At 47.5% G+C, this 12849-nt stretch overlaps 2 protein-coding genes and 1 long non-coding RNA gene across 5 annotated transcripts; 1 reads left to right on the forward strand and 2 right to left on the reverse strand.

The window, feature by feature from the left end:
- Position 1: 1 nt before the first annotated feature.
- Positions 2–1924, reverse strand: LOC130524688 (uncharacterized). The gene is made up of 2 exons (XR_008950182.1): positions 1089–1924; positions 2–579 (listed from the first exon to the last, which is right to left on the reverse strand). It is a non-coding gene; the product is annotated as an uncharacterized LOC130524688 (long non-coding RNA).
- A 1000-nt stretch (positions 1925–2924) lies between these two features.
- Positions 2925–6226, forward strand: rdh20 (retinol dehydrogenase 20). Its single transcript, XM_057031030.1, has 5 exons — positions 2925–4439; positions 4855–4953; positions 5031–5176; positions 5468–5599; positions 5687–6226. The coding sequence occupies exons 1-5, from the start codon at positions 3987–3989 to the stop codon at positions 5808–5810; spliced, it is 954 nt and encodes a 317-aa protein (XP_056887010.1). The 5' UTR covers positions 2925–3986; the 3' UTR covers positions 5811–6226.
- A 123-nt stretch (positions 6227–6349) lies between these two features.
- stau1 (staufen double-stranded RNA binding protein 1) lies at positions 6350–12710 on the reverse strand. 3 transcript variants are annotated; one of them, XM_057031027.1, is made up of 15 exons: positions 12504–12710; positions 11415–11727; positions 11029–11150; positions 10781–10937; positions 10536–10689; positions 10294–10465; positions 10104–10199; positions 9810–10022; positions 9588–9731; positions 9367–9513; positions 9218–9293; positions 8819–9135; positions 8606–8728; positions 7242–7321; positions 6350–7153 (listed from the first exon to the last, which is right to left on the reverse strand). In XM_057031027.1, the coding sequence occupies exons 2-15, from the start codon at positions 11605–11607 to the stop codon at positions 7066–7068; spliced, it is 2082 nt and encodes a 693-aa protein (XP_056887007.1). In that variant the 5' UTR covers positions 11608–11727; positions 12504–12710; the 3' UTR covers positions 6350–7065. The 3 variants fall into 3 exon arrangements, with proteins under 3 accessions (XP_056887007.1, XP_056887006.1, XP_056887008.1); XM_057031026.1 differs by having other exon boundaries at positions 10536–10692; XM_057031028.1 differs by lacking the exons at positions 6350–7153; positions 7242–7321 and adding an exon at positions 8237–8517 and having other exon boundaries at positions 10536–10692.
- Positions 12711–12849: the final 139 nt, after the last annotated feature.

Here is a 12849-nt window from a genome sequence, read left to right on the forward strand (position 1 = left end):
ATTTGGTGTTGGAATCTATTGGCTTTTATTTGAAGTATGGAAGGAACAGAAAGCAGCCATTCAATAAAGGTTACAATGTTGGTTTGATCTACTTGGGTTTTTTGGGGTTTTTTTTTTTAGAAAAGAAGCTTAAAATGAAGTCGGTTAGAACCCGTGATGAACATGCATGCGTCTGTGCTCATCACATATGAACCTTTTCACTCCTTTTTCATCTTGGTCCTTTTCCTGTCCAAAAATCTCAGAGGATCAGGTGACTTTCATGACTTCAAAAAAAAAAAGAAAAGAAATCCACTGTGAATTTCTAGAAATAAAGTGGGTAATAACATCACCTCAAAAGCACAAGTAACCATTATTGCTGAGAGAGCGCGTTTGAGCACTAGCGTTCGTACTGGCAGATTTCTTTTTAAGCACATATCTGAATAAATATGGGCAAGAGGGTGGATAGCAGAAATAAAAGGATGTCAGATGAAGAGAAAGCTGTGGGCTGTCGGGCAGGAGCAGGCCTCCAGCCTCCCTGCACGCCTCCACATTCCCTTGCATTGAGGGTTTCCCACTGCCTGCCTCCTCAGAGAGTCTTTTCTGCATCAAGGACAGATAAAGAAATTGATTTGGTCACAAGATTTGACCCGACGGATGAGCGATATCGCCATCTAGCGGCTAAACGGTCGCTTGCAGATTAGATGCGAGCAGCCTGGGATGAAGCCTGATGTAAATGTTGCCTGTAATCTACAGCTGACATTCTTTAATGGGCAGAAAAACGCCAACATAACATTAAAAGAGGGTTTATATTGATTTTATGAGGGCATAAAACAGATAAAAGGCATTTTACTGATTATTTCAATCAGGTACTGGCTGCAAGAAAGACATAGTAGAACATCCTGAGTGACAGCCGAGCTCTACGTGGGCAGATGGAACTATAAGTGGAAACTTTAGAACGCAGTTCAGCTCCTCGGCTGTTTCTGCAAAGATTCCGGCTCGCGTTACATCACCAGTGAGAGAGGAGAGAGAGTGGAGCATATCCTCATATGTTCTCTCTAAGGCTGCAGTGAGCTGTGAGATAAGTTCTTTTCCGTTCCCTCTATTCTTACCTGTCCTCCTCGGTCTCCTCCCAGTCAACTGGCAGGTCTGGCAGCCGGAGCGGGCGGTGGCATGGCTGACCCTCAGGCTCTGCATCCGCAGGGTGTGTCCGCCTGTTCTCTGCTCACATCCTTTGGACAGAGAGGCCAACTGAACCTGGACACAATACCTGTTTGTTTTATACACACAAACACACAGACACACACGCACAGACATACAGACACATAGACACACACACACGCACCAAACTTAGATCCAGCACAAGGGTGCAAAGTGTGTGATTTCACATCTTCTGCACTTGTTACCCTTTTGCGTCACTGCTGTCAGGGATCTTTTTTCTTCCTGCTGTTGCCATAGTCACCTGGGGTACTGAGTGCAGGGGATCATTCATGGTGAGAACATTACAGGGGAGCATATGTTGCAGAACGCGTGCCTCAACATTATAAGCAAGAGTAATTTCATGCTGTGAAATAGATGTTCCTTTTGGACTCGGGATTCAGGGCTTTTCTGGTTATTCTGTCCTCTGAGACTGTTGCAGTATAGTGTGGCCGTCCACAAAAATGCCTGAATTAAACACAAGAAGAGTCTCACTAAGGAAGTTGTGAAGGCGGCCGTGCTGGGACCAGTACTCAGCACAGGCATCTTGGTCCTTCAGATGGGGGATGGGGGTGGCCCCCGTCGAGAGGCTCCCGCAGGCCGGTCCTGCTTGGCCTGTGGACTGTGCCCCACACAGCCAGACCAATCTGTCCACTCCCTCAACACAGGACACGGCGGAGAAAAAACAAACAGACCACGGTGGGAAAAAACCTCCAGATTGTTTCTTATGTGCTGAGAACTCTAAACTGGTTTCATTGGAAGCTGAATGCTCAGAGATGTGCACACCTACAGCTGGACAGATGACCCGATTGTGACAACAGGCTGTTAAAACTGATACACCTACATTAAGGAAACTGCATAATTGATTTAAAATCCCTTATTTGCTGTGTTTCTTATCAAGAGTTTTACTGAAGGAAAAAAAAAAGATCATTTCAGATAAACATTGAACGTGCTTTATAAACGCGCCCAGACAGGTGGCCTTGTAGTCATGGCAACAGTCCAGGGTGGACAGACAGACCTGGTCACAGTGGCAGGACCAGTCAGACCTTCAGCCCGTCTCCTGACAGCCTGACTGACAGAGATCGGTGAGGAACAAACAAACTGCGACACAACTCAGAGCAGCAGAACGGCTCCTCCGGATCCCCAAGGACCCAGAACTCTCTTCAACAGGGTCAGGGACATTGCTGCTTGAATGGAAATAGCTGTTTATGGCCTGTTCTTTCCTCTCTGAGCTCAGACCGTGTGTTTGAGTCCAGTCAGAAGTGGGAAGCAAAAGCCCGATTCTGGTCCCCCTGAAGGTCCTGTACCTCCCAAAGGAACAGACCACTGTAGTGAAGACCCACATGATGCATTCATGACAAAAAGATGGAGAAGCAATTCTGGACTGGAAAGAAAAAACCAAAACAGGTGACTTTTGTTTAAAACAGAATTAAGTATCAGAGTCACCTCAGACACCTTTAAACTCGAACATATAGACACGCTACACCAATGTGGTTCAATCTGAAGGAGGAAAAAAAAACATTTGTAAAAGAACTAGTTTGGGAGCAGCTTCCAGTCCCGTGTGTGTCTCAGCGCGTCTTTGAAGTCACGGTCATTCATGCAAAAAGAACAACTAAAAAAGATCCTTGGTAACCTTCTACTGTGAAAGCCGAGGGGAGAAGAGGAGCACATGGGCGGAGCTGCAACCCTCCCAAACACACACACACACACACACACACACACACACACACCACACACACACACACCACACACACACACACACACACAGACACATTTAAAACCATTTCATGCCTTTAATAAGATACCATAATAGGATGGAGCCTTTTCAGCCATGAATGCATCATTTTAAAAGCTCCGCTGACAGAAAATCAGACTGTTAAAGCACCAGAGTGCATCTCCCGATCAGCTGCTGCGCAGTCGCTCCTCCAGGAGCCCACGTTGCTCATCAACTGAACCTATTCCCTGCAAATATCTGTCCTCGCTGGCAGATTTCCAAGGGAGCGTTTCATTCAATAACCTTATTTCCCCCCACGTACGGTCTGTAATCTTTTAAACAATCGCCTCATTATTCATAGCGGGTCAAAATATGCAGTTTCATCAGTGAGATTCTCTAAATGCTGCTCACATGTCGACATTAAAGCCAGCAGTGTTCACCTTGGAAACAAGAATGTAATAAAGAGATTTACAGTGCACACATGTAATCTCCTTATGTGTTGGGATTCTTTCAGGCGTGAACGTGTGAGTTTTGTTAACGCTGACAGGGAGGCAAAATGGCTGCATGTAGCAAATGGACACCTTCAGGGTAACATTCGCCTTAAAACTAGACATTTTTTGAAGCTGTAGAACATTTCCCCCTGGTTTTAGGGGGGAAAATAATGATAGTATAATCGTCGAGTGTTCTATGGGTCAGCTAAAAGTCCCATGTGGGAAAATGGGCTCAGTCCGGGCCCGAATCGGACTATTCTTCTCTGGATATTGTGAAGCGTGTGGCAGCAGAATGAATGTCCTAAACAATAATGACCATATGCTCTGCACGTTGCTCTGCAGCGGCTTCACGCGCAGGTTCGGGGGCACGGAAACGTGTCCCATGATGATCCTGAAACTTCCTCAACAGTAATTCCCTCCTGCAGCAGTAAAAAGGCAGGCATTCACGGGCGTCACACAAAAGTGGATTTATTCTGGGCTCAAAGAATTTCCTCTAATCCAGGCGAGCGTTTAAATAGAAGTGGATGGGAGGGAGGTCAGAAGTGCGGGGAAGAGCCAGCTTGGCCGTCGGCACCGTTCACGCCCGGGGGCAGTGAAACACAAACAAGATGATTTTCCTCATGGACCTCCAGATGATGCTTCTGGACATGATCTACTTCATCCTGCGCAGCTCCGTGCGCACCGTCCTGCGCCCGCGCACCAAGCCCATCGACGGGGAGCTGGTGCTGATCACCGGGGCGGGCGGCGGCCTGGGTCGCCTCTTCGCTCAGGAGTTCGCCAAGCACGGGGCAGAGGTGGTGCTGTGGGACGTCGACGGCGGCGCCAACGAGCAGACGGCCAAGCTGGTGCGCGAGATGGGGGTCAAGGTTCACACCTACACGGTGGACGTGACCAGCAGGGAGGAGGTGTATCGCTGCGCGGAGCTGGTGCGCCGGGACGCCGGCCGGGACGTGACCATGCTGGTGAACAACGCCGGGGTGGTGGCCGGGAAACGCATGCTGGACTGTCCCGACGAGCTGATGGAGAGGACCATGAAGGTCAACTGTCACGCCCTCTTCTGGGTAAGAATGTCCTTCCAGCTGTTCTCAGAACGGACAGATCACATGTGGAAGTCAGTAGGTGTATTCCTATAAAAGCAACGAGCATTGTTGCTGGAATTTAGTGGTAATTGGATTGTCTGCTCACACAATGGGGATGTTTTTGCCTCCCCTCATCAGCTGACAGAGTGCATAAAGGGTGACTAATGATATGCAAACGTGTGGCGTCGATAGCTTTATCCCCCCCCCCCCACACACACACACACACACACTATGGATTCCCTCTTAATCCTCTTTAAGATGAAGCTGCTTGCGCTACATAAGCTTCCTTCACATTGATGTATTTCCCAACAAGCAATGAGAAAGCAGCAGTCTGTTGCCTCATAATAACCTACAGCGTGTGTGTGTGTGTGTGTGTGTGTGTGTGTGTGTGTTCCAGACAGTGAAGGCGTTCCTCCCTCAGATGAAGGCCCAGAACCACGGACACATCGTGACCATCGCCAGTGTCCTCGGCCTCTTCAGCACCGCCTGCGTCGAGGTGCAGATCGTGACGCCCTCTTTTCTAGTTTCCACGTTACGACGCAGCGAAAATCCAAACGGACGCTTTTCTTTCAGGATTACTGTGCCAGTAAGTTCGCTGCAGTGGGCTTCCACGAGTCTCTGGCCCACGAGCTGCTGGCCGAGGAGGTGGAAGGTGTGAAGACCACTCTGGTGTGTCCGTATATCGTCAACACGGGCATGTTCGAAGGCTGCAAGATCCGGTACGTTGACCACTGGGCGGCTCTAGAGGGACGGATCTGTTTGCCTTAGAGTCCAAAGACAAACTCATAGTCTAAAGATAACCAGAGCAAATATGCATTATTCATTATTCCAATTACTTTGTGCTCATTCCTTCAAGGCCTTGTTCTGCTGCACGATTTGCATCACCTGCATACGGACACAAACGAACAAGCCGCCTTTAATGAAGCAGCACTTGGGGAACGAGTCGTGGACGGCTTAGCTTTGGTCGTTTCTGAAGCGTCTGGCCTTTTTGTGTTGTCGCCCTCCCACAGGGAGGAGGTGGAACTGCTGCTGCCTCCGCTGGAGCCGCAGTACTGCGTCGAGCAGGCCATGAACGCCATCCTGATCGACCAGCCTTTGGTCTGCATCCCCCGCCTCACCTACCTGCCTGTCATCTCCAGAGCGTACGTCGTGTGTCATTTAGGCCGCCAGAGACACGAAGGTGTGACGCAGGTTCACCTGCACTCACTCCGCTCTGCGTTCTCTTTCAGGTTGTTGCCATGGGAAGCTAATGTGGTCACATATCGGTTCATGGGGTCTGACAGGTGCATGTACCCCTTCATCGACGCCATGAGCAGTCAGGCATCCAGACAACGCCCTGTTCAAGCCGCCTAACTGTACGAGTGACAATCAGCCATCAAAGCCTTCAACTTGTTAGCATTGCAGGGTTCTTTTTCAGATAGTCAGGACGTTTTGCAGGTGTGGACAGCCGTCAGACCCAATCAGGACGCAGGAGAAGTGTGTGTGTGTGATGACGACTCAGCCAAGTGATCATCCACAACAAAAGCGCTTTTTCCATCGCCCGTCAGGCCTCCACTCTCTTTAAACTGCTGTCACCGTAGGAAAAACAACAACATACTCAATAGGACAGTTTAGCGCTGTCAAACTCCACATTTTTGGGCTCCCTTTGCTGTCTCAGGCATGGAATCATGGACCAACTTCAGAATCAACCAGCATCTGACTAAAAGGGGAAGAATGTTCCGGAATATTGTGCTGTGTTGCGTTTGCATGGAATTAAAATAATACTGAAATCCAGGTGGTGATTTCTGAAGACGCACACGAACGCAGCGGCTCCACCATCGGCTGACGGTGTAAAACGTACCTGCTGTTGACTCCACATCTCTCCCTAAAAAAAACAACTCAAGACCAGAGCGGTGTTTGTTTTGTGCACATAAGCACATTTTTAATTACCATGGGGAGCAGTGAAGGGAGGGAGGTTGACACAAGGGTGGGGGTGGGGGGGGGGGGGGAGGGTGGAAGAGTGGGGAACCGATGCGACGGAGGGGAAAGACCCCCCTCCCCGCTGCACACAGCAGACACAACGTCACATTATATAACGCGCTACATTTAGTCACAGGTCCTTCCCAGCCCTACACGGTAATGTCCATAACGCTGGTCGCTGATGGAGAGCACTGGAGGAAAGTCAGAGGTTCTCCAGCTGCACCCTAGACAAGGACGAGGTCCACAAACTCGGATTCCAGAAACGTTCTCAACTGGGGTTGTAACAGAAAACTTAAAAACCAGCATTAATAAAAAAAAAAAAGACATCACAGTTAAATGGCTTCATTAGATCACTTTTCACGTGAAGACCTGGTTGCCTAGGATGCAGCAACTTTTTCAATTTGTTTTTCTACAATGCCACAAAATAAATAACTGGAACAATGAAACAAGACCGAGGAGATAAAGCACTCTGCCCCCCCCATTGTTCTCGGCTAACTGTTAACATTCTGGAAGAAAGGATAGAAACATGATGGTTCAGACCCCCCCCCCCTCCTCCCCCAGTGTCCAAATCTACCTGCTGTCTTCTAAAACTAAGAACACAGTGTCTGTGTTTACGCTAGTGCTTGGACAGACAACCACGCCTGTTGACCTACACCGTTCCATCCAGGGTCTGTGTCAGTGTGCTTGAGTTAGCCTGTTTGAGGTGCAGCTCGCCCTCCAGCTCCTGCTTGCCACACCTGTGGAAACCAAAAGCCACGGGCAGCGTCGCCGTCAGCACTCCCAGAATGTTCACTGAAAGGACTGAAAATGAGAGGTCTGTCTTACCGAGGCACTGGTCCATTTCCTGTCCTTTCGTTTGACTGCAGGTCCAGTTCAGAAAGCAGCTTCAATACATTGAGGGCAGCCTGTGGAGAGAAGGCGGGACTTTACAGATACTCTGCTGAATACTAACCAAATATGGCTCTACTTTAGGAGTGCAGCTGATCCGCTCAGAGAGTTTAACTCCTCCACCTCAGCCCCTCACACCAATGGGGTCCCCCAAGGCTCTGTTATAGGCCCGATCTTATTTCTACTTCATATGCTGCTATTCAGATCCACTTCCCCTTTAAATCTAAAGCAATAACAGTAAAAAGAAACCTTGGATTGCTTAAATGATATAAATGCCTGGATGGCTAGAAACTAAAATAAAAACAAGACAGAGATTATAGGTGGGTGTGAATCAATGGATCACATGACAGTTGCTCTTGGCCCTCTGAACTCAAAATTTTGGTCCCCTGTAATAAAAAGTATATTTCTCCAGTTTTAGCCTTATTCCACTGGCTTCAAGTCTCTTTTAGGACTGATTTTAAGATTTCTTTTTTGGATTTTAATGGGCTGCCCCCTCAGTACCCGACCGAGCTGCTCCACATTACGCCCTTGGAGAAACATTCAGCTCTCAAATCAAGGCTGAAGGTGACATGGTCTTTGCCGTGGCTGCTCCCCGGCTCTGGAACAGTCTAATGTTGCACATTAAATCAGCTGATCCAGCAGCCAACAGCTCTTCTTTTATGTAAAACTGCATTTTAGCCTGCACAAAATCTGCAACAGTTCAACTTAAGCTTCAACTTTAAGTTCACCTTAAATAATGAGATTAGTATATTTAATAAAACTACGCTGTTGTGGTCTTGGCAAAGACACTTTATAAGAAAAATTATCTAAATTGAGCAAATTTTGTTCAACAAATGCAATGATAAATAGTGCATGAACTCAGTATTGTAGCGCTAGGTATTGACCACCAGGGGGCAGTAACTCACTTCATAAACACAATACAAGTCAGCCACTGGCATTGATTATTTATGAATCACAACTATTTGAAATTTAAAAATATGAAAATGCTTTTGTCAGGGTTTCCTTGATAAGCAAGTCTCTCACAAGGCTGTGGAAGTTCTGTATAATCCTGCATAATACTCATCGGCTACCATGTAGGCCACTACTTTCTTTAAGTAATACACACTGTTCAGCATTAGACACCATCGATTTTGTCCTTCAGTCCGCTGCCATTTATTGGTTCCATGTGGTGCTTCCTTTGCTTGCATTTCTGTTTTCTTGTCAGTTCATGCTACTGTTAAATTAGACATTGTTGTCAACATCAGAAAGCAGCACAGGGATTCAATTTGAATTGAGATTAAAACACAAAAATCCATCCTCACCATATCATGACATGATTCTACATCTTTTCCGATCCCGTGGCTGATGAGAGGAGGCTGGGAGGAGCAGTTAATCAGCGACACAAACTCATTCTTATTGTTTTTGGGGAAATCCTTATATTCCACCTGCAAGTAAACGCATCATCTGTCAGGATTTGATGCTCAAACAAGCACCGGTACGCAGCGATGCTTCTCTAAGAGGAGGTCGCTGGTTACCTGCAGGCCCTGCACTGCCGCCAGATAGCCTAGCTGTTCAGAAGGTCGGGTGAGGGGTCCGTGGGGAAGGTGGTTGATGTTTTTATTCTTCAGTATGCTCTCCGCAGTCATGGACGTCCCTGCGTAAAGCAGCTCATTGGCAATCATGGCGGTGACTGTGGCCTTGCCTGGGTTGGGGACGGCTCGGCTGTAGTCCTTGGGCTGGGACCCTTGGCAGGCCCCGACTGCTTGCGCCACCTCTGGGACCATGGGCAGGATACCTGCAGGCAGCTGCTGGTGGCTCAGGTAAGGCAGGCGGGCCTCCTCCTCCTTAGAACCTTTATGAAACGGGTACGAGGTTTACGGAACATTAATGTGTCCGCTGGCAAATGCGGGATAAAAAGATCCGGTGCCACTTACTCGCTGAGGTATCATCTACAGAACCGGGTTCAAAGAAGGTCACTTTGCGACCATCGCCAGGCTTTTTCACTGGAGTCTGAATAGAAGCAAAGGCACGCGTGTGAATGATTTATGAGAGACTCTCACGTTGAATAACAACAGGTAAGCACCTTTTCTTCGGTTTTGAGTGCCGGTTTAGGCGGCTGAGGCTGAGGCACTTTATAGCCCAGGAGCTCCAGCATTTTCTCGGCTGCGTTTCTCTTTGCCACCTTCTTGCTGGGACCCATTCCCTCGGCCGACTGGCCGTTCACAGTAACCTGAGGCAGAGCAGCGGAGCGTGGAAACCAGAGGACGTGATGCTAACAGCATTTTCCCGCTGCCGCCAAATTACCTGCATGACAAACTCTCTGCGCCGCGGCAGACCCCGCTCCGTCACCATGCTGTACTCCGGCTCCTTCTCCTTCTTAGCCTGCTGGATCTGAGCCAGACGGCTGATGGGATTCATGCCCTGGCCATATTCTGGGCTGGTCTGCAGCTGTTGATGCGACAGGTTGATCATCAGTTAATAGAAAAAGCTCCGCTTGGCCCTGAGCGATCTTAGTCCAGAACTGACCTTAATGATGGATTTATTTTTCTTTTTGATCCGGGGCAGCGACTTTTCCACACTGGGAATGTGAGGCAGCTTCTTTAATTCTCCCAGCGCCGCTGCTGCTGCCAGCTTCTTGGCAATCTTTTTACTCTTTCCCTCGCCTTCCCCGGTGAACTCCCCAACCGTGACACGGACGACAAAACTCTTCATGTGGGGAGGTCCCTCTTCCTTCAAAACCTTGAAGTCAGGGATGCAGTGAGATGAAGAGAGGTTTACGGATGCTAGAAGAGTATTTATCAAAAGAAGGGTCGCACTCACCTCAAAGTTGACCGGTAAGTTGCGTTTGAGGGCGATTTCAAACACTTGACTAATTTCTGATTTATTGAGATTCTCTTCTTCCGGCTCGCCGTTCATCTATAGAAAAGCAACAGATACATTCCTAAAAAAAAAAATCAACAAAATGGGAAAATGTTGTGAATAATGCGGCACAAAAGGGAACTTTTCTTACCACTGAAACCTGTTGCAATATTGGCTCTTTGTGTAATACTTTCAAGGCCTTGGCAGCAGCATCGTGTTTGGCTAACTGTCTTGTGCGTCCCTTTCCAATAAACTGTTGGCCGCCAACAGAAAGCTCCATATGGTACAGCATTGGTCCAACGGGGGGAAACGGGTAATAGTACCTGGGGGAAAAGGAAATGTGTTTTTTTCCCTTCTTCCATAGCAAAGGGAAATGGAATAATGCCCTCTTACTGTTGCATAGAGCGCTGGTAAGGTCCCGGAGCCCGGATATTGTAGTGGAAATTTGGGGGTCTCATCCCCGGGTATGGGTCGATTGGTTTATACATTGGTTTTTTACCGAGCTTCATACATAGCGCGTTTAACTCCATGGTGTGTGTCATCCCATCTACTGGAGAAGTGAGACAAAGAAAAGATTAAACGATACTCGAGCGAGCGTCCGGTGAGTGTAAGCAGACTTTTACATGGGAGGAACCCACCTGGGATTCTGTTAGTGTTCCGAGGTGTCCTCATAGTGGGCTTAGGGAGCGTCGTCTCAACAAGGGCAGATGCGGCTGCAGAATGTTGGGCTTTCTTGATACTGGGCCCCTCTGCTTCCCAGTACTGGTCTCCCAGTGTGAGTCGAACAGAGAATATCTGACAGGTTGCAGAGGGACAAAAAAAAGAGGGAGTTGGGAATCTCAACGGCATCGACGACATTATGTGACTGAACTGATCGTGCAGGTACCTTAGAGTGAGCTGGTCCTTGCTCACAAAGCAGCTTATACTCAGGCTGGATCTTGTTGAAACGGGCTAACTCATTCACCAAACACATGGGGGTCTTCTCTTTAGGGTTTGCCATGTTAGGTACTGTCACATACAACAACACAGCCAAATTAGTAATTATTATTAATTATTTGTTTGTCCTCATGGTATGACCATGAGGACAAACAAATAAAACACCCCATCTTCTCACTCCTCAGATGTACGATAAAGGGCAGAGGTGAATCAGAGGAGATGACTGTACTGTATATCTAGTGAAAGCATCTCACGTATGACCATCAACCAAAGGTTGAAGGGTTTCTAGACAAAAACAATATTTTTTTCCAATGAAAACAATAGAAACGACATCACCTGTGGTGGTAGTGTAGGGAGTAGCTGAACCAGCAGGTAGAGCGGAGCTCCTGACCGGCTGGCTGGCACTCTCAGAGGGTAACGTGCCCGAGCCACAGTGGATGCTGTAGCCCGGCTGAGGCTGCCCCAGTGGGAGCGGGGCGGGGGCAGCAGCCATTGGGCTCGCCGGACAATGGTACTGAAGCTGAGACATCCCTGTTAGTCCTGCTTGGCCAAGTGTGGGTCGGGATCGATTTCGAACCTTTGTAGCAGAGCAGCAGTTGGAGCCGGTGGAAGGAAGCGTTTCCTGAGCAGGTCTGAATGTAAACTCTGCCTGGAAAAGGAGGCAGAATTTAATCTGAAACATGTCTGGGAGAGGCAGCAGTGTGCAAAGATAAAGGCTGCTCCTTTACTTATCATTACTTATTTCATCTGAGTATGTGCATGTGTGAAACACATACAAATGTGCACACAATACATGCAGGCCCGGCTGCTAACGTCAGCTTTAAGACACTATTTTTCAACCGAGCACCATTGACAGCTCTACGAACATCAAATCTGCGTGGAAAGACAAAACTGTAGACACGAAACAAACGAAATGGTCAAACGTGGGAAGACGTATTAAGCGGCCTTAACGTAGTTTTGTGGAATTTCTACGTCCCCTTGCAGTGCTGCAAATACAGAAATGTCACTTGCATCCTCCATTCAGTTATTTTCTACTCGTCTGACAACCCATTTAATAAATGCCCTTCTGTCAAGAGAATATGAATGTGATCATTTTGGGTTGTTTTTTGGAACTGAAAAAAAAACCACCTTGAAAAAAAGAAAAGAACCCGCAGGACCACGTTAACATTAGCAGACTGGCTAGAGCAAGATTGAACATAAAGGGACTTCAGAAATAATAAAGTCAACCGGTTTAATTAGTGAAACGACACTGATTTCAGAAAGACAACTTAAGTGTTAATTAATCCAGAAATAGGACATCGGTTCATTTGTCAATTACACGTCATATATCGATACTAATTCCTGGCGAGTTTAAGAAGAGCCGGTGGAATTGCTAGCTAGCTATCATCGTCTCCTGGTATACCGCTATTAGATAATAAAACTCACCTCGTTCTTCCTTTTTTTCTGTCTTTAATTATTCCATTGCATATGTTGACTTACTTCCTTTTGCCTTTGTTAGCAAGCTAAAGAAGTCAAGATTTCTTTTTGAAACAATCAAAATCCAAGCGGTGAGGAGATGGACATTGGGATAACAGGGCAAACACTAAAGAGAATGGCCCTACCTTCAGCCACTCTTCAGGAAGTGACGTTGGGTGGCAAGAGGAAGTCATTCCACAATAAAACGTGGAAGCTCATTTTTGATGCCTACATTATGATGCTACAATTACGAACAAACAAACAAAAGTAAAACAGGTCCAGGAAATACGAACACAAGGGGGTGTATAAATATATA

Source organism: Takifugu flavidus, chromosome 4 (genome assembly GCF_003711565.1).
Source record: "Takifugu flavidus isolate HTHZ2018 chromosome 4, ASM371156v2, whole genome shotgun sequence".
Taxonomy (NCBI): Eukaryota; Metazoa; Chordata; class Actinopteri; order Tetraodontiformes; family Tetraodontidae; genus Takifugu; species Takifugu flavidus.

Bases quoted from the DNA above. Each gene is read 5' to 3' on its own strand.
- rdh20 (XM_057031030.1), top strand. From the start codon at position 3,987: ATGATTTTCCTCATGGACCTCCAGATGATGCTTCTGGACATGATCTAC. The intron at 4,954-5,030 runs GTGCAGATCGTG...CTTTTCTTTCAG, and splicing joins TCAGCACCGCCTGCGTCGAG to GATTACTGTGCCAGTAAGTT. The intron at 5,600-5,686 runs GTACGTCGTGTG...GTTCTCTTTCAG, and splicing joins CTGCCTGTCATCTCCAGAGC to GTTGTTGCCATGGGAAGCTA.
- stau1 (XM_057031026.1), bottom strand. From the start codon at position 11,607: ATGTCTCAGCTTCAGTACCATTGTCCGGCGAGCCCAATGGCTGCTGCC. The intron at 10,938-11,028 runs GTACCTGCACGA...GCAACCTGTCAG, and splicing joins AAGGACCAGCTCACTCTAAG to ATATTCTCTGTTCGACTCAC. The intron at 9,136-9,217 runs GTAAGTGGCACC...CGTTTCATAAAG, and splicing joins TGTAGATGATACCTCAGCGA to GTTCTAAGGAGGAGGAGGCC.